This window comes from Neofelis nebulosa, chromosome 3, assembly GCF_028018385.1.
Source record: "Neofelis nebulosa isolate mNeoNeb1 chromosome 3, mNeoNeb1.pri, whole genome shotgun sequence".
Classification (NCBI taxonomy): domain Eukaryota; kingdom Metazoa; phylum Chordata; class Mammalia; order Carnivora; family Felidae; genus Neofelis; species Neofelis nebulosa.
In genome coordinates, this window is record NC_080784.1 from 80,727,412 (window position 1) to 80,753,663 (window position 26,252).

At 39.1% G+C, this 26,252-nt stretch overlaps 1 protein-coding gene across 4 annotated transcripts in view; it reads right to left on the minus strand.

Annotated features, from left to right (window-relative positions):
- The window catches only part of ARHGAP10 (Rho GTPase activating protein 10), a 323,616-nt gene that overhangs the window by 123,179 nt on the left and 174,185 nt on the right, over positions 1-26,252 (minus strand). For all 4 annotated transcript variants that reach the window (XM_058721211.1, XM_058721212.1, XM_058721210.1 and 1 more), the window contains 2 exons: positions 7,959-8,033; positions 1,124-1,211 (listed from right to left, as the gene is read on the minus strand). In XM_058721211.1, coding sequence (XP_058577194.1) covers positions 1,124-1,211; positions 7,959-8,033 — 163 coding nt within the window. The remainder of the gene's footprint in view (positions 1-1,123; positions 1,212-7,958; positions 8,034-26,252) is intronic.

Genomic DNA, 26,252 nt, shown 5'->3' on the forward strand with positions numbered 1-26,252 from the left:
TCTCAAATATAAACACTAAAAATAAATAAAATAATGAAAATGAAAATGAAATGAAATGAAATGAAATGAAATGAAATGAAATGAAATAAAATAAAATAAAATAAAATAAAATAAAATAAAATAAAATAAAATAAAATAATTACATCCATAGGGCACCTGGGTGGCTTAGTCAGTTAAGCATCTGACTCTTGGTTTCGGCTCAGGTCATGATCTCACAGTTTCCTGAGTTTGAGCCCCACATTGGACTCTGTGCCGGCAGCATGGAGCCTGCTTAGGAGTCTCTCTCTGCCCCTCCCCCACTCATGCTCTGTCTCTCTCAAAATAAATAAACTTTAAAAAATAAAAAAAAAGAATTACGATCATAATTTTTTTTTTCGTTCTTTCACTCACTTTGTATTGTTCTTCATCTAACCTCAAGGTTTCTATCATTAAGTTCCTTTCTTCTTTATAAAAAGGGTAATCACCCATAGAGATGCTAAGCCCTATTCTAACTCTGGTCCTAAATATTTTCTGTAATAAATGCAAAACTTAAGTTTATCCTAAAACCTCAAATAAACTTCTTTAAAAATAGCTTTGTGTTTATGTGTTATCATTATAAGCCTCTAGGTGCAACGGTTTATCATTTTTTAAGGTTATTTATTTTTGAGAGAGACAGAGAAAGCAAGAGCAGAGAATTGGCACCCAGCCTCACGGAACTGTGAAATCGTGACCTGAGCCGAATTCAAGTCATTTGAGCCACCCAGGCGCCCCTAGATTCAATGGTTTAAATTTAAACCAAAAAAAATTCTTCATTGTAGCCTAAAACATAAATAAAAGCTTCGATAAAAATTGATAAATGGCCTTCTTCCTCATTGCTTCGTAACATTTAATGTCCAAAACTCCCATCTACAATAGACATCTACTTCACACACTTTTGTCTTTTCCGATTCTGTTTTGCAATTTACCTAACAACAGACATTCAACTACTACTGATGGCACTTTCAGAGACACAGATCCATCATGAATGTCCTCCTGCTCTGTAAGGTTGAACTCAATGATCGAGATCTCCAGGCAGCGTTGGCATCTACCGCGTGTTAGATACCCAAGAGCCCACGCCTCCCTCCTGTTACTGAGAGGAGCTTACCTCAAATACTGTTTCAGGGCACTTGTTATTGTCTTCACTTCCCAATCTACAGAATTCTCCAGGTCCACCTCATTGCATGTTTTTACATCTGGTGAGCAAGCAGGCAAGAAAACAATAATTAAAACCTTGGACATCCAAAGGTCTTCTTGACTGGCTCACAAAGCTTCCATTTTTAAATGGCCAAACCAGAAATAATTAATTCTGGGAGTCCTTATAAAACGTACAAAATTTCTTCTAAGCCATGTTCTATTATTAGACATTTGTAAGCAACTTCGGAAAATCCATAGTGAAGATCAAGGTAACAGGATAAGATGGGGCTGGGAGGAGGGAAGACCTAGGCTCATAGACATTTCAATATTCACAACTACAAAGCATACACAGCTGTGATGACTGCCACGGTGGTAGTTATTCTATTATTAAGGACACTACCCCATAGTCAGGGCTTGGGGCATGTGGCATCTACAGTATCTATACATTTTACCATGTTTCAGGTGGCATTACTGTTATCACGCTGTGTTATGACAAGGGAAACAGGCAGCCCTGTTAATGGCAAAATGACAAGTCAGTGGGAAGAAAGGACAGGAAGTTTGGTCCCACGCTTCTAAGATCTGGACTCAACAGATTATCTTTCTGAAGATTAATGCATGATCAACCAAAATAGCAATATGGTAATACATAAATTTAAACTCAACTTTGACATTAACATCGTAATTTATACATTCCTAAGAAATATTTATTGGAAGCCTCTGTGCAACGTTTCTGACATTCATTCTAACTAAAACTAGTTTTCTTTGTCCCGAAAGGGTGTTAATGATGTGTTTCTTCCAGATGCCCTTTCAAATAGCTAATAAACTCTACAGAAAAAGATGTATGGCTAACCAAACAAACAAACAAGGGAGGGGAAAGGAGACAGTAAATTCTACAAAACAAGAAATGAGGGGGCCTGGGTGGCTCATCGGTTAAGCGTCCAACTTCTGTTCAGGTCATGATCTTGAGGTTCGTGAGTTTGAACCTCGTGTCAGGCTCTGTGCTAACACTTGGGAGCCTAGAGCCCGCTCTCTCTCTCTCTCTCTCCCTCTCTCTCTCTCTCTCTCTCTGCTCCTCCCCTGCTCACTCACTCACTCTCTCTCTCTCTCTCAAAACTAAAATATTTTAAAAAATTAAAAATAAATAAAAATTAAAGGGAAGAAAGGAGTCTTGGTTGAAATAAATGGAAACGATGGTAGGAAACAGAAAGGGAAAGGCCAGCACTCTGTATATGGTGGCATCTTGATCCTTACAAGGCTGGGCTACTGCACTCAACTGCGGCTTGGCACCAGAGAGGAGTGAGTGCAGCATGTTCTCACAAACCTGGGCTTAAATCCTCACGGCCACCCTAAGCAGCCACACCACTCAAACCAAGTCACATCCACACCAGTCTGAACTCCAGGTTTTCATCTCCAAAACAGCGATCATGTAAACACTCTCACAGAACTACAAAGAGTAGCAAAGCAAATAAGCAATGTGTACCTTGTTTAGATGAGTAGGCAATTACCACAACCGAGTCACTAAAAGTATAAGCATTCAGTGGTGGTTCCTACTCAAAGGGAAGTGTAGTAAATGGGTTATGATGACAGATATTAAACAATCAGTAGAAACTTGCCTCGTTTTCTACACCCCATCATCCAAAGGAAAAAATCAGACATTCCAGGAAAAGACTTGATTTCTCCCTCACTCCAGAATGATGTTTCAACCAAGAGCCAAGAAAACTAGTTGTTTCAGACTTTTTTTCCCTCTCTTACATTGTATTTATCTATATAGGCGAGGAAACATCTTGTTAGTATTTCCTCTTTAAAGGAACTAAAAAGAAAAGCCTTTCAGAACAGGACCACTGCATTCAGTCAGGCATGTCACTTAAAAAACTTTAGGCTTGGGCATGAGGAAGGATAGGTGACAACTCACCTATCTCAAACTATGCTATTCTCAAACTTTCCAGAAACAAAGTAAAACAGGAAGTGATGGTTATTTCACAGCCATAACATCATACATATGAAGTCAATTACTCAAAAGTCTGGAGACTTTTTAAAGCACTTCAACAGTTCTTGATTACAGCAACTGACAGCAACATGCAATAAACTACAACAATGGCAATTGACACTGATTACATTTTGATCAGTTCCTACAATTCAGAACTCATTTGTTACCAAGCTTGTCAGACAAGCCACAGATACATTCAAGAAATCAAATTAAGCACCCTGATTAAAGGTGCAATCCTTTATAACTGGGACTAAATAATTCTGTTCTAAAGGCTTTGCCAACCCATTACTTCAGTAACTGAATATTCTCTCTCTCATTAAATCAATTATTTAAATCTCATTTTAACATACAAGTCAGATAACATTTTCAATCAATTCGCTCCCGGCAAATCAGCATTTTAAAATCCAGGAGGCTTCTAAAGGAAATCTTTTATTTTCATCTTTCTACCAAATTATCATTCTGTATTTCGAGAATCATAGCCTTTCTATGGAAAAGTAAGCCACCCTTTGAATTCATGGAATAAAAAGTAGCTGTCACATCAGAGGCTAATGACTACATAGTGTCTATGGTACTAATCCCCTATTAAATTTTTACTGTTTTCAAATAACTCAATCATACCTAGCAGTTCTTTAGAATCAGTGGATGCACTGGGACCAGGTAAATTTGCTAATAACTTATCTGGGATTCAAACTTATAAATGCATTTGAGTGTTCAATCAGAATATACATTCTACTGTAAATAAGGAAGGGATTTTGCTCCCTTATTGACTAAGAGACAACACCTTTATGTACTAGTTAAAACTAACAAGCACAGATACAAACAGTTAACTGTTTATTTGGGTGAATGTTTCATAATTACGTAACCAGTATTTTTTTTTTGAAACTGGAAATTTTCAGCCCCACCTAAATGCAAAGCACCTAAATGCAATATTCCAAAAATTGATCTGGGCCCCACTTTAAATTAAAGTACTTGAAGGAGCACACTGATTGAATGAATTTTGAGAATATACATTATAAATCCAAAATCATAATTTTCACCTATATTAGTGTACTTTGTTTTCCCCAATGTATATGAAAAAGCTGTCTTACAAACAAGTAAGGTAATTTTTTTTTTTTAAGTAAAGCTTCCAAGTTAGTTGTATCTCGTTTTCTATGGTTCTGTGCCTAAAAATAAAATCCTGCCTATTTTGCAAGTTAAATTTAGAAATAACCACCAAATTCACCAACACACTTAAGCTGCCACCACATTTTCTTATAATTTCCCCTCCCTGCTCTGATGTTTTCATTCTTCAGTGGCGAAGTGGGAGAACACTGACAACTCTAACCCATCTGAGTTCTAACCTGCCAATAACTATTGTAATTAACCTGCTACATTCTCACCCCATTTACTAAAAATTCATGACTCACCCAAACACACCTCATCCGGTATTTCTCCCTTCCCTCCCCAAGTGCTCTAAAGCTACTACGTAAAAAACAAACATAAAACTTTTACAAAGTTACATGTCTATGTGTGTGTGCCCTCTGTTAGAGCAAAAGGGGAAGAAAAACACCTGAAAAGGGGAGGAAGACAGTTGCTCAGTTGGACTTTGTATGTATGTGTGTATATATACATATACATATATATGTATATATTATGTATGTGTGATTTTATATATATATATATATATATATATATATACATATATATATGTATATATATATATATATATTTTTTTTTTTTTTTTTTTTTTTTTTTTTTAAACTTAAGAAGTGTGGTCCAGGGAAAGAGAGCTGAGCACTACCTTCTGGCTCCCAGGATAGAAGACAACTAAGACAACAACTCCCATCACCTGACCTGACCTGGAGGAGTAGATATGACATGTCTATTTAGAGGACTTTCTGTGGTCAACTGCCATTCGTACTCCTTCTTGGCAGAGGAGAGAAGAAAGGGGTGGAGGTAACAGGGGTGTGGGGGAGAAGAAAATGGGGAGAGAAGAAGAATGGAAAGAAAGATTTTTCTTTATTTTAATCTTAAATATGAAGAGTGAAAACACACCAACAAGTGAAGAAAACATGGAAGATACTAAGCATTCATCCTTTCTTTAGAAATCATCACAAACTTCTACACAAGAGTAAATACTTAAAACATTTCAAACAAACAATACACACGTTATATAAAAATGGCAGTAATAGAAACACATCCAAGTAAATAATTAGTTCTCAAGAACTAAAGAACCAAGTAAACAGAAGTTCTTGTCAAAAATACTAAATGCCTTGGAATTTTTTTCTCAGACATTAAAAAAATGGATTATTTCTCATCTCTACAAAGAAAAATTCAATACAAACAAATTGTACTTTGAAAAATCCAAATTTGAAATACACATTACTGGACGAATAGCAACTTAAAAAAATAACTGCCTCATACTGGGGACCTGGGTGGCTCAATTCATTAAGTGTCCAACTTTGGCTCAGATCATGATCTCACGGTTCCTGAGTTCCACATCGGGTTTGTTGCTGTCAGCACAGAACCCGCTTCAGATCCTCTGTCCCCCTCTCTCTCTGCCCCTTCCCTGCCTGCACTCTCTCTCAAAAAATGAGTAAATAATTGCCTAATACCAAATGAGCAAAATCATCAGAACTCCTGGGGCGGGAAGAGGGGGGACACTGGTCTAAAAGAGCAAAGCTAAAAATCTGGCAGACTCATCCGGTGTTTTTTTTCTCTTTAAGATATAGAACCCTAGAACAACATAGGGAGGTGAGATAAGATGGAAAGAAAGAATGTTCAGTGGATAGGGTATACACAACTACACAGAACTCTTAAAATCCTTTTTTTGGAAGAGGTATAAATTATTTATTTGAACACTTAATGAATGGGATAGAAGGAAAAAGGTATCTTAAGGGAATTTTAAATTAAGATTCAGTGAATAAATCTATTTTGTAAAGACCTAAAGTTTGAGTTGGTAACAAAGCAACAAGAAAGCAGTATTAATCCTAATAAAAAATCCAAAGTTTGTGATTGACCATCTTCAATTTCATACTAGGAATTATTGTAAAATAATTATTGTGGTAGTGCCCAACCCCCCTTTACAAGGAAATAATCAAGTCAGTGTCATCCCTCTCATCAATTCTTCAACTTCCTGAAGAAATGCTTCTTGGGAAAGCAAATTTCCTTTGTCAGCAGCTGAAATTAGGTTGTATCGCGCTTGTATCCTAGACTTCTCTGCTCTGAGTCTCATGGAAAGTGAAAACAGTTTTCCAGGTCATGAATTTTTGAGGGTTTAGATATTTTAAAACACCTTGCCAGTACAGGATTATCTTGAGACATTTCCCATGAGCAGAGGAAACTACCACCTTAGTTCAGGGATGCAGATCAAGAGGGATTTTATGAGATTAAGAACAAATTTTGAGACAGCTTAACACTTCCCCGTGACCACAGAGACACCCTTGTTTGAACTTCCCTTGAACACGAACAAGAAGACAATAAAAATAATGCTGGGATCCTTAGGACCAATTTACTGCCAAAGTGTGCCTTTCAGCCAAAATATCCCCTTCTGATACCAACAGCCTTCCAATTCTAATCATTATTACACCATCTTGGAAATGAGCGAAGTGTTTCTAATTTTAAAATTAACTAAAAGCAGATGCTGTAGCCCCATTAAACTCTTCCAGCTGCTACTGAACCACTGGCAACCTGAGTCTATTTAATTTGGAGACCACTAATGGTAAAAAGGAAAATCTGACTGCCAAAATTGCACACCCAAGTTAAACCAGAGAGGCAGAAAATGAAAACAGCTCATGAAAGCGAATGTCTTCTAAGACAGCTCTCCAACTGATGATGGGCAATTCTTCCTGCAGTTAATAGCTAAAAAAAGGTTATTGCTTATTAAATCCTTAATTCAAATACAGCCAAACAAGCAATCCTATCTGTAACATGTCAGTTGATTTTATTCATCTTGGTTTATGCTTCCTAAAAACGAGTCCTTCCCACAATGCTTTAAGATGCAGACAGGTTTTAAATGCATCTACAGCATACCTGAGGGCATTGTTAATACTGATTAATTAAAGTGAGATATCAAGTTAATTAATATTTAGCAAGGTCAAAATGACAGATTGGTTTGACATACAGGCCCTCAAGCCTGATGAGTTATCATCACTCCTCAAGAGGCAGCCAGCCTTGGGGCAGGGAGAGAGGCACAACACCTTACAGGTGGCACCGAACCGACAGCGGCGTGTCATGTAAAAGCGCTTTGTCATTCACGCAATGTCTGGGGTAATGAAATGAATTCACTTGCTGGCTTCCTCTAGTCTGTGATGCCAAAGAACACTGTGTTATCAGCACAGATGGAGCATGCATGGTTCTGGAGAAGAGCCTGGTGCAAACTACGAACAAGCCACTGTGAATACCAATGAGTCCCCAAGAATCGGATCCTTGCTGTCAAGTGACAGTTTTGGAAGCAACATAAAAATGAGTGAGTCCCAGTGGTCTTGTCCAACCAAATGTACTGTCAAGACTCTGGATGGGCAATTTGGAAGCCATGCAAATCACAGAGGCCTGGCTGCTACTTTCCTGTGAGAAGCAAGCACAAGACGACATTCACCCATGAGCTGCATTCTTTTCTTTTTTTCCCCCCATTTACTAAGAAATGGAACACAAGGTAAGAGGGAGTGGAAATCTGTGCTGAGACAAACACTAATCTACTTCTCAGCATCAACTACCTCTGCTCAGGAGAAAACTCATCGAGGCACCCAAGTGTGCTGTTATGTTACTATGAAATATTAAGTTGTAAAGTCAATGAACATAAACAAACAATGCATGGAAAATGATTAGAAAAGAGGCATACCCATCAACATACTCAGAAGTCTCTGGACCTTTGAACTCACCCCCACAACTCTGTACAATCCTTGGTCATTTATACCTATTGGAAGAGACAAAGTGTTAGCAAAATATAAGACAAGTCATATTTTAAAAGCTGTCAGCAAACAATTGTATTCAGAATCTTTGCTAAACTCACATTAGCAGCATTCCTGTTGACTATAAAAATAAATGTTTGACAAAACCAAGTGTTTACCAACTTGTTTTAGCAGCTTGGTATTCATGAGTTATGGTTGGAAAATAATCTCATAAAAACAGTGTTCCATGTGCACAAAATGTAATGAGTCAATGTTAATGAAATAAGTTCCTTAAGTAGTACTCATGTGTACCAATGCATTTTGTAAAGATGCATTCTAACTTTCACGTTGTTTTTCTTGAAAAGTTCAGCCTTTTAAAAAATAACATGGTACTTAGTACACAGAAAGAAAATCATTATTTAGAGGATTCTTTAAGGCCATGGAAATCCATTCAAAACTAAGGCAGAACTGTTTTTGTTTTTGGTTAAGAGCTGTTACATGCACTGTCCAGCAAGGAGCTCTGAAACTCCCAAGGAACATTACTACAAAGTATATACATCAGAATGAGCCAAATCACAGCATTCTCTCTCCGCAGAGCTGGGGAAACAAAGTATCTCTGGGCACAACAGATGAGAAATAAAGGCAAGAAAATATATTGTCAAACAGAATTTAGTATATTGAATACATGGCAATATACACAGTATATTGATTTGAATAAACCAACTGTAAAAGGGCATTTTTGAGGCAATTGGGAAATTCTGAGTGACATTAAGAGTATGTCAGAAAATGTCCCTATTTTTTTTAAGGTACATACTGAAAAGAGTGAAAGGAACCTGAGATTTGCTTTAAGAGCAAAGAAGGGATAGATGAAGCAATTTTACCAAAATCTTAAGTGTTGAGCCTGAGCCATAAGAATATGGGAGTTCACTGCACCACTCTCTCTACTCTTTTTATGCTTGAAAGCTTTCATAATAAAATAACGACTTTGAAAAATCATGACTTCTCAAAAGAGTTGCAGCTTGCTGCAGGTGTTTGTTTTCTGCACAACCAATGTTAAAACTAACAAGAACACAACTAGTTGAAAAGAAGATGATGCCTCTAATCCCCAAAGTTTCCCAAACACAACAACACCACCAAAAAAGCCACGGAATTTGCCTAGGAGAGCTTACTTTCTTTTCATCTACTCAACATGGGTGATGAAAAGACCAGACAGGGTCTGAAGGGCTGGCTTCCAGTCAAGACTCAGTCACTCCTGAGCTCTGAGATCATGGACCTCTCTGAGTCTCGATGATGTATCTGAGATCAAGGACAGCACCTTGCACTTTGTGTTTGGTGGGGGGAAAACATTGAGACGATACCAAGACATGTACTATCAATTGTAACGCATGGCACACATAAAAGCTCTTATCACTCCTTGCAAAAGCAAGTCTTCATTTTCCTTTTCTCTATTTTGCCTTTCATTTATTTCTCCTTAATAATTTTTTAAGCTTCTCAAATGTCCCATTTGTCTTGTATATGCTACATTTTGCATCCCCCCAAAATCCCTATGTTGAAGTCCTAACCCTCACTACCCTCAGAATTTGACCGTCTTTGGAAATAAGGTCTTTAAACGAGGTAATTAAGTTGAAATTATGTCATTAGGGTAGGTCCTAAAGCAGTATGTTTAATGTTCTTATAAGAAGTTGGGGGGTGGGGGGGCACCTGGGTGGCTCAGTCGGTTAAGCGCCCAAGTGTTGATTTCAGTTCAGGTCATGATCTTGTGGTTTGTGAGTTCGAGCCCCATGTCTGGCTTTGCACTAACAGCACAGAGCCAGCTTGGGATTCTCTCTCCCTCTCTCTCCCCCTTTCCCTTGCTTGCTTGCTCTCTCTCTCGCTCAAAATAAATCAACACTTACAAAAAAAAAGAAGTCGGGACACACAGGGAGAAGATGGTCACCCACAAACCATGGCCCTCAGAAGAAACCAATCCTTGGGGCGCTTGGGTGGCTCAGTCAGTTAGGTGTCCAACTTCAACTCAGGTCATGATCTCATGGTCTGTGAGATCGAGCCCTGCATCAGGCTCTTTGCTGATAGCTGGGAGCCTGGAGTCTGCTTCCAATTCTGTGTCTCCCTCTCTCTCTGCCCCTCCCCCATGCATGTTCTGTCTGACTCTCTGTCTCTCAAGAATAAGAAAAAATTTTTTAAATCTCTCTCTCAAAATAAATAAACATTAAAAAAAAGAAGTTGGGACACACACAGGGAGAAGCCAGTCACCCAGAAACCAAGGACAGGGGTCCTCCAAAGAAGCCAACCTACTGACACATGGACCTCAGATTTCTAGCCCCAAGAATTCTGAGAAAATACATTTCTGTTGTATAAGCCACCCAGTTTGTGGGACTTTATTATGGCAATCCAAGCAAACACATACACCTTGTCTCTCAATTATCTCAACAGAGCTCAAAGAACCAGAAGAGCAAAGGCCAGCCCTTCAGTCCACACATATCTGTTCTAAAGATGCTTTGAATGCTAAAGAATCAAAGCAGCAGAGACGCACCTTCCTGATGGGGAAGCTCACTGACTCCAAGAGAGGGAAACAAATTCAGGTCAGCCCTGCCAGGAGTTGATAAAAAAGAAAGGAAATTGTCAAGAAACACAAAAATCAGATTTTGAGCCTGCTACGGGAGAAAAGACTGGGCCTCTTTCCTTCCTTCTCCTAGAAGCCAGAAGGCCATGTCCAGAGTTCAAAATATCAGAGGACTGTTTTTCAATACTACTCCATTTAAAAAACCTAAAATAGTTTGACCTCGGTGCCAGAAGCCAAAAGAGCAAGTCATATTCTGCAGTCAGGCAAACGTGCATCTTTGAGACATGCCTGAAATGCACAGAGAAATGAAATAAGAATGTTACCTCAGCAATAATCATCACTCTGTGCTTGTAATTACTATCAGATAATTGATCAAGTTCAAATTCATCAACCTGAGAGAAGCTGAGTTAATTGCTAATGCATAATGAAAGGTGCAAGGGGGAATTGATGCTACTCAACACAGTTTCTACATTTTTAAGATGAAATTTAAATAAACCTCATATAAAAGCAGCTTAGAAACAGCATGTAACACACACACACACGTCATATAGGATTTTGTTTCTTGTTACAACATCCTTAAAAAGGTCTGAATTAAGAAAACTGAAACATACTTTATATCTCTGAACATACACATATCATTTAAAAGACAACAAATAAATACATTTGAAGAATAGGAACCAATCCTTATGCCAAGTCATATGAGTGAGTTTATCAGTCTCTCCAGCTTCTCTTCCACATTTTCCCCTTTCAGCCCAAGGAGTCACTATTTCTAATCACCACGTATTAGAATTTGGAAATTTTCTTTGACTTCCTCTGTCACTTTCCTAATTCACTAGGTCAATGTGCACAATTTCTTCACATTCAGACTCATCTCTGCTTCTTCAACACAGTCTTGAGTTTTATACACACATATTTATTAAGACACCCCTGTAGGGAAGCACACACGACTATAATTCATTCTGAACATCATTTTTTCTTTTTCTTTTCCTTTTTCAAACCACACTGATTATCTAAATTCTCTGCCATCCCCATTTAAGAGTAAGCCATCACTCAGATCCAGTCTAGATTCCTCTGCTGAAGTAGTAGGTAAGGCATAAATACACAAATATCTACAATGGGCCCTACCTCACCTACCCACATTTATTGTGGAGTATTCACCTCAACCAGAGCAAACCCTGAACTATCACCCACAAGTCACCAAATTCACTCCCTTCACTCCTCCCTCCAGGTCATCTCCTCGGACAGAAATGTTCTTCCGCCTTCTCTCCACAAATTACTCATCTGTCAAATATTTATTCATCAAATATGTGCCAGGTGCCGTTCTAGCTGCCAGAGGTTCAACAGTGAGCAAATTGAATCCCATCCAGACCTTCAAAACCAGATAAAATCCCACCTTGTCTAACACCAGCCTACAGTTGATATTCCCTTTTCCTGAACATGACTCATAATTAATTCCTCCGAACACTTGAATACATTTTAAAACAAGCCCACAATCTCTTATTCACAATTCCCAAAATCAAAGTCTGAATGCTTGACCTGACATCAGATTATTTCGTTTGTATATTCCCCTGCTCAGTGTGAATACTCCTAATTAACTATGTTAAAAGTATGTCCACACATCTGGAGATGTGACATGCAGTATACCTTACGTCCCATACGCTTTCTAAAACACATCCAACCTCATGATTTTCAGATTAAGAATTGAGGACCTGTGTTCTACCTTCTCTTTCCAAATACACAGAGACATGGAAAGATACTAGGTCAATCTTGGGTTTTGTTTTTAATAGCTTTCATGGTGCCTCACGTGGAATAGTTGAGTACAAAAAAGATATGGCTAGGGTCTTGGAATTAATTTGGAACTACAGATAGAGACTGGCCTTGGGCCAAAACAGACATTATAATTAGGAGCTAAAAACAAAGTTAAAATATCCAACTTACTACGATTTTTCTCAGGTAGCAATATTCCCTGATGTTATTACTACAACACTTTTTAACTTTTAACAAAAATTTTTCATCTGGTCAAAGTGCTATAGTTTTATTTTTGTTTTTGTTTTTTTCTTTTAACAAATAAGGCTGTTTCTGATCAGGAGGGTAAGTGCTCTCCATTACAGTGATGAGCAGCTGATGACAGCTGTCCCTGGACAAAGTGGACAAGGTGAAATCAAACGTGTCTTACTTCCCACCGCCTGTCTCCTCCAATCTCACACAGTTCTGTCACTGAGTACCAGCCACATCTTTCTCGAGGAGAAAGTCAAAAAAGGAAATGAGTCAACTTTCATCATCATCTCTGCCCCACAGTCTCCCTCTTGGAACCCAGACGATGCTGCCAGAACCAGTCTATTCCACTCCACAAAACTACCTAACACCAGTGGGCACTCAGAGGCCCTGGCAGGTGGGCTAGAGAAGCAAAAGAGAAAATAAGATGCTCTGGAACAATAAAAGAATTAGATACAAAAGGAAAATAAAGCCAAAGAGAGTGGCTAAATTCAGTTAAACAACAGAGGTGGGGGCAAAGGCTAACATGGCCACAACTGGCAAAAAAAATTTGTTGCATAAGAAGAAAACAGGAAGTGGCATTTAGAGTAAAGGAGGTAGAAGAGAGAAGACAGGTAATCAACACACACACACACACACACACACACACACAGGAAAGGTCAATGAAGAACAGAAGGAAGGAGAATTTGGAAATAAATGAGGCAATAACAGGCTAGACATTGTGTAACATTTAAAGTCCTATTAATTTCATAAAAATTATCGTGTACTTATATTTTAAGCACTGAGGTAGAATACAGTGAAGACACAATAAAATTTAAAAGACAATTAAAATTAAAAGAAAGAGCAACTTGGGAGAGAGCAACCAACCCAGCCACAACGTCTCATCTTTCCTTTCTGGCTTCGGGAACAGAACCCATACCTGATAACTCAGGGACTCTTAATATCTTGCATGATCCTCAGTACATGGTATACATTTAACCAGTGAATCAGATAAATTAATGGATAAACTGAATAAGTCATTCGTAAGTTGATGAGTGATTAGTAAAAGGATATAGAAAGAAAATAAAAAGAGACAGAAAAGGTTATTTGTAACTAGAAAAGACAAATATAACATTATAAAGGAATAAGACTCAAAATGAAACTTAGACTTTTGATGGTGATACGTACAAAATTATTTTAAAAAATTATCCAGGTATAGGATTCTACAGAAATCAGTGACCATATGTTATGGGTCCATAAACTAACATTCAGTCAGTTCTCATCTAGTAACCAGTAGAGTGTTTGGCATGGAATGAGATAATTGACCAATATTTGTGGCAGGACTGAATCATTTATTTGCACTTTTGTCTGTCTACAACAGGGATGAAAGGTCGTCAATGGTCAGGTTCATATTCACAAGATTTACATCAAAAGTCTGCCACATGTCATCAGTAATACAGCCCACACACATAAACACACACACACGCATAAATGCAAATTTGTTTATATATCCCACCAGCACTGCAAAGACAAATTCTCCTTTGAGCTATGTAATGAACACACAACTTTATGCATAAATATCAATCACAATTGTAAATGTTTTTATAATAATACATTTATATACAATTATAAATATTAACTAACCTGGAGTGGGTCTTGAAAATAAAAGGAAGAAAGCACTATACGTAAAATGATTAGGAAAAGCTTATGAGAAAATAACCCAGCAACAAGGCTAAGAACGAAATGCTATAAAGGTGACTCCAAAAATAGCAAATGATGAGGCTCATGAATATTGCTTCAGGTCATAGGTAAATGACAAAGATTTGATAATGTGTCCTTTATGTATATTTATAACTAATCCCCAATAAACATTCTATTTACATGTCTGTGTAAATACAATCAGCACTTTCCAGACTATCCACTGCACTGAGTTACACAAAAATAAACAGGTTCATACACAAAGACTACCTTCCAAGATACTGGACAATTCATAATACTCTAAGGTTCTATCAAAAACACGCATTTAAGTTAAATTATTTTTAAGTATAAGCAGACAGAACCAAGCATCATTTGCTCCATTCCATCAAAGGGACATAACATTCAATACCATAAATTAAGGTACTGTATTTAAAGAATTCTAAAATTTTGGAAGAAGAATGTATTATTTTTAATACTTAAAGTGTATTAAATACTAGGAAAAAACAGGGTAAGAAACAATTTTTAAGCCCTGAAACAGAAGATTAACTGCAGATGATAGTAACATTTCAACATTTCTAGATCTTAGTCCCCTCACTTCAAAAAAAACAAAACAAAACAAAAAGTAAGGGCGCCTGGGTGGCTCAGTCAGATAAACATCTGACTCTTGATTTTGGCTCAGGTCATGATCTCATGGTCTATGAGATCAAGCCCCACATCAGGCTTTGTGCTCATGGCGTGGAGCCTGCATAGGATTCTCTCTTTAGCTCTCTGCCCCTTCTCCCATTTGTGCATGCTCGCTCTCTCTCTCTCTCTCAAAATAAATAAATAAACTTTAAAAAAAAAAAAGCATATTCAGTAAACACATCTTTGTTAAATTTGTAAGATATAAATTATGACAAGTTAAGGTTACTCATATCCTGGAAACTTCCAACTCTACCACCTCCTGGTTGTACAACCTGGCAAGTCACTCATTCTCTCCCTGCCCCAGCTTCATTACCTGAAAAATGAGGTTAATAATGGCATGGGATTGTCATGGAAATCAAAGGACACACCGTGTGGAAAGCACATGAGCCTCACATACCAAGCACTATTACAAACTTTAATTGAGCATAAGATTCAAAATTAGTATCAAAACAGCTAGGTACATTACATATACAAATTGCCCTAAGTCTACAACCTAATTTATAAAATAAAGCACATGGTGAGTGTCAAAATTTATTCAATATGAATGGCTCACAGAAAATATGACATTTCTGTTCACTGATAACGTATGGAATTTCTCCCCTAGATGATGATTATTTGGGCGGCAGATATAAAAATATTATTGACAGTTACTATGTGTCAGGAACTACCCTGCACTTTTCCTTCCTATGAAGTCTTGCTTCCACTTTCACGTTGGCCTCTACATGTTCTTTTTAGATTAACACACTTCTGTATTACGATGGATAGCCTCCTCACCAGCAGGCACTTTGAGGACAGGTCTCATGATTTCATTCACATGATCTTCCTATACCCAACCAACCAGAGAGCTCAGAACTCCAACAGTTTGGTACATGAGGGCAGCTGTGCCCACTGAGTCTGCCTGTCACATCACTTTCATTACTGCATCCCATCCCAGCATAAGTGAAAAGTAGGGACAAAGTACAAGGCAAATACCCAATTCCAGGTCTAAACCAGTATTTTTGTGATGAAGTTCTCATTCCAGGACTTTTCAGACACATCTAGGCTTGACTCTAAAAGTCACAAATACAAAGGGTTTTTGGTTTATTAGCTGCTACCTTGGTATTAGGGTCAGAATAGACTGTATATTCCCAGCATTCCATGCAGCTAGCCCACATGAGAGGAAAGCATTTTTGCTTCGGACCAGACAACCCCTAGACTTGCTGCTATTTCTGGCATAAATTCACCCAAGCCAGTGGGCAGGCAGCCTCCAGCAGGGCTAGTGAGAAACTACTGACTACCAGGAAGTTTCCTCTTCCATTAATAACACTCAGGGCCCCAACCTCTCTCAAGGTCTGATGTCTTTCTGTCCCACATCTAACAGATCTACCACTCATTCAATGTGCCCTTCGGTCTTTCCTCTCAGTGTAAACCTTGGGGAAAGGAGTGTGTCACAGTCCCTGGGCCTCCTAGCAGAATTCAGCTCCCCTATTACCACTAAATGGAGTTGTCAACCAACTCTTCCTCTCACCTTACTCTCCTGCCATGGGTGAATTCTGACGTTGAGTATGGAGACCCGGTTCTGAATCCCAGCTCTGCCACTTTATAGGCTGTGTGAACTGTGGCAGGTTTACCCTTAACGTTCCATGCCACAGATCCCTCAGAAACAAGATAGATCTCAACCACCTACTGAGTTTTGTAGGGACTGTGTGAGCTAGAATATATGAAATACTCAGAAAATATAAAATGCCATTTGTTATTAGGATTTTAAATACTGTCAGATGCAGATTCCACACTGACATTATGTTTTCTACAAAGAGACTTTCCAAGGTATTACATAGATTCTCAGCAAAGGGGATAAACCTTTCTTGGGCTGATGGTGCCCCTTCAAAGGTCCATGATAGAGCCAGTATGGAAAGAAGAAGGTATGACTTTAGAATGGCTTCATCTCAAGTCTGGAGGAGCACTTCAGATTATGACATTTAAGTCTTCCCTTCCAGCTTCCCTTTCCTACTCTCTACAGTTTCACACTTCATCTATTTTTTAAGTATTTGTCTGTATTATATTGTTGATCTCCAGCATCCTCCGAAATCAGCCTATAGTCTCCATCTCCTCGTGTTCATTGATGTTGAGAGCACCAGCATTAAAAACTCAGCCTTGGATTTGAGTTGTAGTCTGATACCTTCTAGCTGAGACTTATACAAGTCAAATCATGTCTCTTGGCTTCAGATGCTCATGGAAAATGGAAAATACCATTGTCTCCTAGGGTTCTTGTGAGAAGTACAACCTGTACAGCCTGGCTATTCTCCAGCTTCTTGCTTCCCAGTCTTTAAATGGTTTTTTTGGGTCCTCCTCCTCCCTGAACTTTGTAGAGCAGGTGACACAGGTATGACTTCCTCCTCTTTGAAATTACCCCTCTTCTGGATTCCTTTACACCACACTGTCTTGGGTTCTCCTCTGACCCTGTAACTGTGCTATGTCTCCTTAATTATTCTTTTTCCTCATATTCTCTAAAGGCAAAGATCCCCAAATATTCTGCCCTTTGTCCCCCATTATTTTCTTCCCTCACCATCCACCTGCCAAGACTTTTTGACACTCAAAACTTGACCTCTCTGGGTGCGTGGGTGGCTCATTTGGTTAAGTGTCCAACTCTTGATTTCAGCTCAGGTCACTATCTCATTGTTTGTGAGAGTGAGCCTAGCGTTAAGCTCCATGCTGGGTGTAGAAGCTGCTTAAGATTCTCTCCCTCTCTTTCTGCCCCACCCCCCACCAGCTCATGCTCTCTTTCAAAAAAAAAAAAAAAAAAAAGGAAAAAAAGAAAACAGAAACAAAGAAAAGAGAAAAGAAAAGAACTTCACCTCTCTAAAAAATGATGCCCACCATCTCTTCTGTTGCCTTCATTTTATTTCTGACAGAAATGTCACAGGACAGGCACTCTGAATTCACAATAACAAAAACCAACCTATATTCCTCCCAAACGTACTGCTCCTCTTGCATTCTCTGTCTTGGCTAAAGATGTCTTCAACTACCTTGGTTGGGAAGCTTACAGTTTTTATCTTCCCCTTTCCCTACCTTCTATATTCAACATGTCATCAGATTCTGTTTTTCTGCCAAGTTTCTCATCCTATCCATCCCTTCTTTCCACTATCAGTGCCCTGGTTTAAACCTCCATCAGCTTTATCTGGATTATTTCTAAAATCCAGCCAGCCATCTTGCCTGCCATCTCCCCATCCCACCCAACTCCCATTAAAAGATCTGAACATACCCCTGCTCAAATCTGTCAACGTCTCACCTCTGCCTATAGCACTGAGGCAACATGCAGCACAGTGCCTGGGATCTACCACACTCTGGCCTCGACTGCTCACAAAGCATCTTAACACATCATAGCCATCCACCCCCTCTGCCAGCAACACCCCAGGGCGGGTGAACACCATCTGTTCCAGTATCTCACTCTAGAGCAAAGAACAGGTTTGCTTGCAGCCTTGGAAAATAGAGATAGTGTCTCCATCTAGAACAAAAGGCAGGCATACTTGTCAGCCATAGTAAGAGTCAAGTTTCCTAAGCTCAGAGTTTTTCTCTTGTAATATGACCCATTGTGTGGGCAGGTATCACCTGACCTTCTCTGCAGTACCCTTAGGAATTAGAGACCAACACAAAATTTATATTCTGACTACTGAGAGTAATAAACTGTCCTTCATCTCTGATCCAGGAGTCTTGGGTCTTCTACTAGCATGCATGAAACTATACAAAATAACTTGTTCACATGAAAGCATGAAATCAGAGGCCTTCACTGCCTTGAAACTAGATTGAAACTAATCTTTAAGAAAAAGGAACCATATGTCCACCATTTTTTCCTCCAATATATTTCCTGTAGGAAACACCCAAAAAGAATTGACTGAAGCCCATCTAACACGTGCATGTCGAAGAATACATAAGTATTAAATAAGCTGGAATGGATGAGACAGCTAAATAAAAGTACATTTTATTTTTAAATTCACTCATGTAGCTCAAGCTTAAGTGGTCACAAAATTTTACTTAACGTAAAACAGAAAAAGAGACTCAAACTCAAGGCAAAGTTGGCTGAAGTTTTTTGCCACTCTTTTTCTTCCCTTCTCTACAGAAATCAGAACATCAGGAAAAGTCTAAGAGTCTCACTGCTGCCATCAGTCTCTCCACCTCAGAACAGCTGCAGCATCAGGAACTAAACCAATTCTAGGCAACTCTGGGCAATCTCTTTTTTGGGGGGACGGGGGGCAGGGAGGGGATGTGAGGGGGACGACTGCCGTAATCCAAAAGCCATTGTCTTGTTCCTGAGCATCCTTCCTTTCTTCACCACCTCCTGGCCGTTTTCTTGCTCCAGTGTCCACAAGACACTGAGGAACAGAAGACTGAAATTCCAAAGCAGTTACTTTTGCTGCATGTTGCAAGTGCCACGTGAAATTGCTAAAATGAACTCAAGTGATTTATTTCCCTATGTAAATTACTATTTAAAAAAAAAAAAGTGCTCCCAGAGCCTTGAATCAATAACGGAACTACTTAATTGTGACTGGCCTCAATTAACAGATGGATCTCTAAATAAGTGACTCACATTTACAGAGCACTCAATAGGTGCCAAGGTCCCAAGCGCTCTCTTTTCATCCTCACAAGCCCGCAAAGGAGTTGCCACCATTATCCCATGAGACACATGATAAAATCAGGTCACAGGGCGTCAAGTAACTAACGTGCCATGGTTGCAGAGCTAGTAAGTGGTGAAAGAGATTCCAATCCAGACTGACCTTTGGGCTCATGCTATTCACCACTATGCTAAAAGTGTTGACAGAGCCTTGCAATAAAAATGCCATGGACCTCGTCAGAATCTGAACTGAACACACAAAACCTAGCATGCCTACTCTCTAGCAGGATAGTTTAACCATTTTTCCCTATTAACTGTTGTCAACCACTCATTTGGAAACTAATAGCTTTGGAAGCTTACTTGTTCTTAAAACAAATAAGATTACTAATTAAGAAAATGAATAATCCTGACTCGCCTGAATTTAGGATTTCAGTTTTGCATTTGCATTTCTGCAGACACCACAAGACTCTCTAATTCCCTCCCACATAAGACTGTCCTCTTGTTATCCACCCACTCCCATCTCACACCCATTATGATTAAAAAAGAGACAGTGAGGGAAAAATTCAAGTTTACTTGCTGTAAATTTTCTGGGGACAGCTGTTCTTTATTTTCTCCATTTTTGCATGTAATTTGCCCTCAGCAACTTAAGATTAATGTGCAGTAATAGTAAAATATGCTGCAAGTTCATCTTGGGCATCTTCCTTCCTACTGAAACTATACAGTATCATCTTCTACCAGGCCCATCTTGAGACCCCCACACAATTCCAGAGGTGTTTCAGAAGTGGAAAAATCCTCAAGCCAACTTCAAAAAGATTTTCCAAAAACCTAAAACTCTGCTTTTCAAAGAAAGAGAATCTCACTTTTACATACAACAAGTCGAAGACTGACACGTCTTAGACGTGGCTTCCTACTTCTATCCCATGAATTCACAGCTTGTTACAGTGCTCAACTGGATAACTGACAGCTTGCCTAGACCGATATTTTAATGCCATTCTCTAGAAATTAAAGTGAATATTCAAATTATTCACATATGGAAGATCTTTAAAGAGAAACTTCCTAAACAAAAGTGGCATACAAATTTAGTTTCAAATCACGATGACTATTTAAAAAATAGCAACCAGAAGAAGTTTTTAAGCTAGAGTCTTATTTGTTTTTGTATATTTTACAATGCATGCTTCGGCAAAACCAGACGTCATGCAGTTCCAGAAAAAACTCAGTGTACTGGTCATGGGAGTTGGCCCCTCTATAGGAACAGGAGTAATTTACTTAAGGAAATCATGAAATTACTCTTCAAGCTCTGAAACCAGAAAATTCTTCAACAGGTAACATGACATATCTACATCTAAACTACTACCTATAATTCAGAAAGATGCCAACATAAATTTACAAAGAACAGAATCCAATCCTACCTATGTTACTTGAAAGTACTAATCCTAACCACACACAGAAGAAGAAATCCTTCCAATAATTTTACCAATTGCTGGAACACATAATGTGGCTTTTAGTCAAATCTCTGAATACTCAAGCAAAACACAATTGCTTATTGAGTTCTATGTATGAAAGACACAGACTATACTGAGAAATAAGAAGAGGCAAGCAAAGGCAAAGCAGAAATAAGACATTTTCTTCACTCCAAGAAAACCATAAAGTTCCCAAAACAAAATAAAAATATCATATAACTAACAATATCAGAGGGGAGCATGGGTGGCTCAGTTGGTTAAGTGGCCAACTCTTGATTTTGGTTCAGGTCATTATCTCACAGTTCCTGAGTTCGAGCCCCATAACAGGCTCTATGCTCAGCACAGAGCCTGCTTCATATCCTCTGTCTCCCTCTCTCACTTGTGCATGTGCTCTCCCTATCTCTCAGAAATAAATAAATAAATGTTAATTTAAAAAAAAAAAAAAAAATAGGGCGCCTGGGTGGCGCAGTCGGTTAAGCGTCCGACTTCAGCCAGGTCACGATCTCGCGGTCCGTGAGTTCGAGCCCCGCGTCAGGCTCTGGGCTGATGGCTCGGAGCCTGGAGCCTGTTTCCGATTCTGTGTCTCCCTCTCTCTCTGCCCCTCCCCCGTTCATGCTCTGTCTCTCTCTGTCCCAAAAATAAATAAAAAATGTTGAAAAAAAAAATTAAAAAAAAAAAAAAAAATATCAGACAATATAACTGCCAAATGAGGAAATTCCTTCTCACAAGGAAAGCACTTCAAGGGAAGGATGGAAAGGGGAAATTAAAACAATACATTTAATAAATATTCTACTATATAAAAAAATTAGCTCTAATCCTCACAAATGTGGGGTTAGGTAAGCAGTGTGAATGAACTTCCTAGTCACATTCTTTTAAACTGAGGGTCCAAGGGGTTAAGAATGTTTCCAAAGTGCCTATTTCACTGCACCATTGTGGAGTGTAAGCCTGACAGCTCCCATCAGCCAACAGAGAGGTGTGGCTTCTGCAGAGTAATCAAAGTACCTCTCTTCCTCCAGTCTTGCCAAGGACTTCTAGGGCCCAGGTGCATCATGTTCTTTCAAACATCTACACTTCAACCCCACCTTTTCCTCTGCCAAAATCCTTCCTAAAACCCTACACCCATGCATCTGGTCAATTCCTCCCTCATCCTTCAGAAGGCAGCTTATGCGCTAAGTCCTCAAGGAAGCCCTGAGTCAATGGTGATTCAGAGATCCAGGAGGGGCAAAGGAGAAGAATGAGCCCATCATATTCTCCATTCTGAGGGAGCCACAGACACATGGTGGCTGCATGGTTTTCAGCCCAGACAATGGAGGACATGTTGTATAAAACTATTTTGAGAATAATCAGGTGCTTCCCACAAAGGAACAAACTGCTACAGGGCACTAGGCACTAGGGCACTAAACGAGGCATCATCTGAAATAGCAGATAGAGAGACTGGCGATGAAGCACAGGATGATGAGCGACAGGTGCCATGAATACTTCAGAATATGCCTTGGATCCACCTACAAACTATGTGAAATCTGAAATACCCTTGGCTTCTGACACAGAGACTTGGCCACTATGAGCCATTTTGTTATTTCTTCTCTCAACCCCCCCTTTTTTTTTTTTTTTTAATTTATTTTTGAGACAGAGAGAGAGCATGAACAGGGGAGGGTCAGAGAAAGAGGGAGACACAGAATTCGAAACAGGCTCCAGGCTCTGAGCCATCAGCACAGAGCCTGACGCGGGGCTCGAACACACGGGCCGTGAGATCATGACCTGAGCCGAAGTTGGACGCTTAACCGACTGAGCCACCCAGGCGCCCCTCAACCCCTCTTTTTAGGATGCAGGTCTACCCTACATATGCTATGCCCACTCTCATGATCCCAAAAGCTACATGGATCCATGATCCAGGGCCCTCATAAACTCTCTCAGGAAACCATCATGGCTTCTTCTACCCTCTAAAACCAAAAAATGAGAAAATTCCTGTCTCCACTGGACTATTCTTATTGGAACTCACACTGTCTACAGCAGAGGCCCAGTTACCAATGATTCTGATTCAACAGAACTGATTGAACCCAAGAATCTGCATTTTCAGGAAGTACCCCCTGGTGATCCTGACACATGTCAACATGTCTGCCATGGACCCGTAAGTTTCCTTGATATCCTTTGCTTTCCACACTAAAATCTGAAGGTGAAATTCCTTACAGAACTCTGATCCTGTATGTAGGACCAACTGCTAACTGTGACGATCTGCTCAATTATTTGGACGCATCAATGCTATCTGACCCCACTACCCAAATCGACCATCCTAAATCAGCTACCTTGTCTACTGAATCCTCCAGCCTAGACCGAATTCTGAGGCTCCTGTGTACTAATCATCCCACACACGGCTGCCAATACTAATTTTCATATTTATCTTTCTAAGCCTCCTACTCTGCTATCCACCACCCTCTAGCACTTACCCAGCTCCTTTACAATTAAATGCAAATGCCTCAGTACCGCTTTGAGGCTATTTCTTCATGCTTCCTTTCTTTTGTTTAAGTTAGTGAACATACAGTGTAGTATTGGTTTCAAGAGTAGAATTTAGTGATTCATCACCTATATAGAACACCCAGTGCTCATCCCAACAAGTGCCTCTTTAATGCCCATCACCCATTTAACCCATCCCCCCCATCCTCCCCTCTAGCACCCCTCAGTGTGTTCTCTATATTTAAGAGTCTCGTATGGTTTGCCTCCCTCTTTCTTTTTATCTTATTTTTCCTCTCCCCCCATATTCATCTGTTTTGTTTCTTAAATTACTCATATGAGTGAAATCATATCACATTTGTCTTTCTCTGACTTTTTTTGCTGAGCATAATCCATTCTAGTTCCATCCACATTGTTGCAAATGGCAAGATTTCATTCTTTTTGATCACCGGGTAATATTTCATTGTATATATAAACCACATCTCCTTTATCCGTGCGTCAATGGACATTTGAGCTCTTTCCATAATTTGGCTATTGTTAACAACACTGCTATAAACATCAGGACGTATATGCCCCTTTGAATCAGCATTTTTGTATCCTTTGGATAAATACCTAGCAGGGCCATTGCTAGGTCGTAGGGAAGCTCTATTTTTAACATTTTGAGGAACTTCCATACTGTTTTTCAGAGTGGCTGCACCAGTTTGCATTCCCACCAACACTTTCATGTTTCCTTTCCAATCAAATTTGGCTTGTTTCTGTCATACTCTGTCTCCACAGCTTTGCAAAGATGTCTCTAAATTCCACAATATACCTTCCTATCCTTTAAATCTAAGGAAGCCTATTTCTAACCACAGTCCTCAATTATATAACATCAAGTACACTTCATTCTATCAACATGCATTCAAATTCTCTTAATCCTTGCAACCTTGTAACACTTATTTTATCACCTGTTATATTTACATTACAAATCTCTATGTTTACTATTAATGTATCCAGCATTATATGTAAACAACCTTTAATGTGTCCCAAAGGACTAGAACAAAGCTATGTACACCCTGTGATTGCTCAATAAATAAATACTGCTCAATAAATAAATACTAACCAGTATTTATTTATTAATACTGGTAGAACTAGGATTTAATGGTGGTAAGTCACTTGTTACTAAGGGAAGGAAAAGAACATTATGCTATTTTCTGCAGAACTTTTCTCTTTTGTTTTTTTGGGTTTAGGTTGGGTTATTTTTAAAAAGAAGTTACAAAAAAAGCTCCCCACATAGCTGGATACTATAAACATAAAGATAACAATTGTGCAAACTATTTCTTCAATACCAAGCAACCCTTCCATTAGGACAGTGGTTCCCAAACTTCGCTACATAGTAGAATCAGGTGGGGAACATTTTAAAAAATCCCACTTCCCAGGAGTGCCTGGGTAGCACAGTGGGTTGAATATCCAACTCTTGATCGTGGCTCAGGTCATGATCTCATAGTTCATGGGTTCGAACCCACATCGGGCTCTGTGCTGATAGCATGGAGCCTGCTTGGGATTCTGTTTCTCCTCTCTCACCCCTCCCTCGCCTATGTACTCTCTCTCTCTCTTTCTCTTGCAAAATAAAAAAGTAAACTAAATTAAAAAAATCCCACTTCCCAGTTCATACCCAACAGCCAGGAAGTCAAACTTGACTTGGGGGGAGGGGGGGGGGCGTGGGTGGTGGTGAGAGCCAGGTTATAGTCTTTAAAGATCCCAGATGATTCCAATGTGCAGCAATATTTGAGAATAATAGCTTTAGGAAATCATTCAACTTGGTATATGTACATAAGCAATAATTTCCTAGAGGTAGTCAGTTGGCCTGAATTGATTAAGAACCAGTACATATCAATTACAAATATTTGGTAAATGGTTGAAAGATCAGTTGATCTGACTCCCACACACACCCTCACTTCATGAGCAAACAACTCGATGAAAGTGACAAGTATTATTTGTTAACTGATGCTGATGTTGTAGAGACATGGGATTAGTTCTCGTCTCAAAAGTAGAGTAACTGCTTAAAGAGTCCCACTCAGGTCAAGATGTCAGCATCTGTATAGGTCAACATATATTGTACGTGTTAACATAGCTTATCATATATTTTATTTGTGTCATATATTACTGTCCTATGTTAGTGTCACATACATATTAGTTCCATATGTGGTGTACATGTTGTCAAAGATATGTTAGTACACTAAAAATGTTAACTTTCTTAGGATACTGCAGATGACACTAAATTTTAGACATTTGTCTGATGCTTTCAAATATTTCAGTGAAGTCACAAATAAGGTTGATGACAATAAAAATGCCAAAAGTCGTTTTTAGAAAAACATATTTGGAAAAAGGCACACTAATGGTTTTAACCCACACACATGAAATGGGCAGTTTTCAGAAAATGATGGTCATGTTTAAAACACTACAAGCTGTGATTCGAAATACTTCTTCAGTCAGATCTCATTAAAAGCCCCTGGTCTTTAGGCATGTAGATCCACCAGGTACACAGCAGTCATTAAAGCTATTCCCCAAAGATTTCCAGGTCTCTGTGTGTTTTCCAGTCTCCTGGTAGGGTTGCTGAACCTAGACTCTTTGGGGTCCAGTATGACCATGAGGCTTCTACTGACTAATTAGTTATTAGCAAACCTAACTCGCTTCAAGCCCAGACCACTTTGCTTGGAGGTCCAAAGCACTCCAGAATTGTTTCCCTCTGACAAGGCAGCCAGGATCCCTTGACTTGTTTGGTTCACAAAAACAACCAGGAGCCTTCAAGCCTAAGTATTAGTGATGAGCAAAACCCTCCTACCAGTGC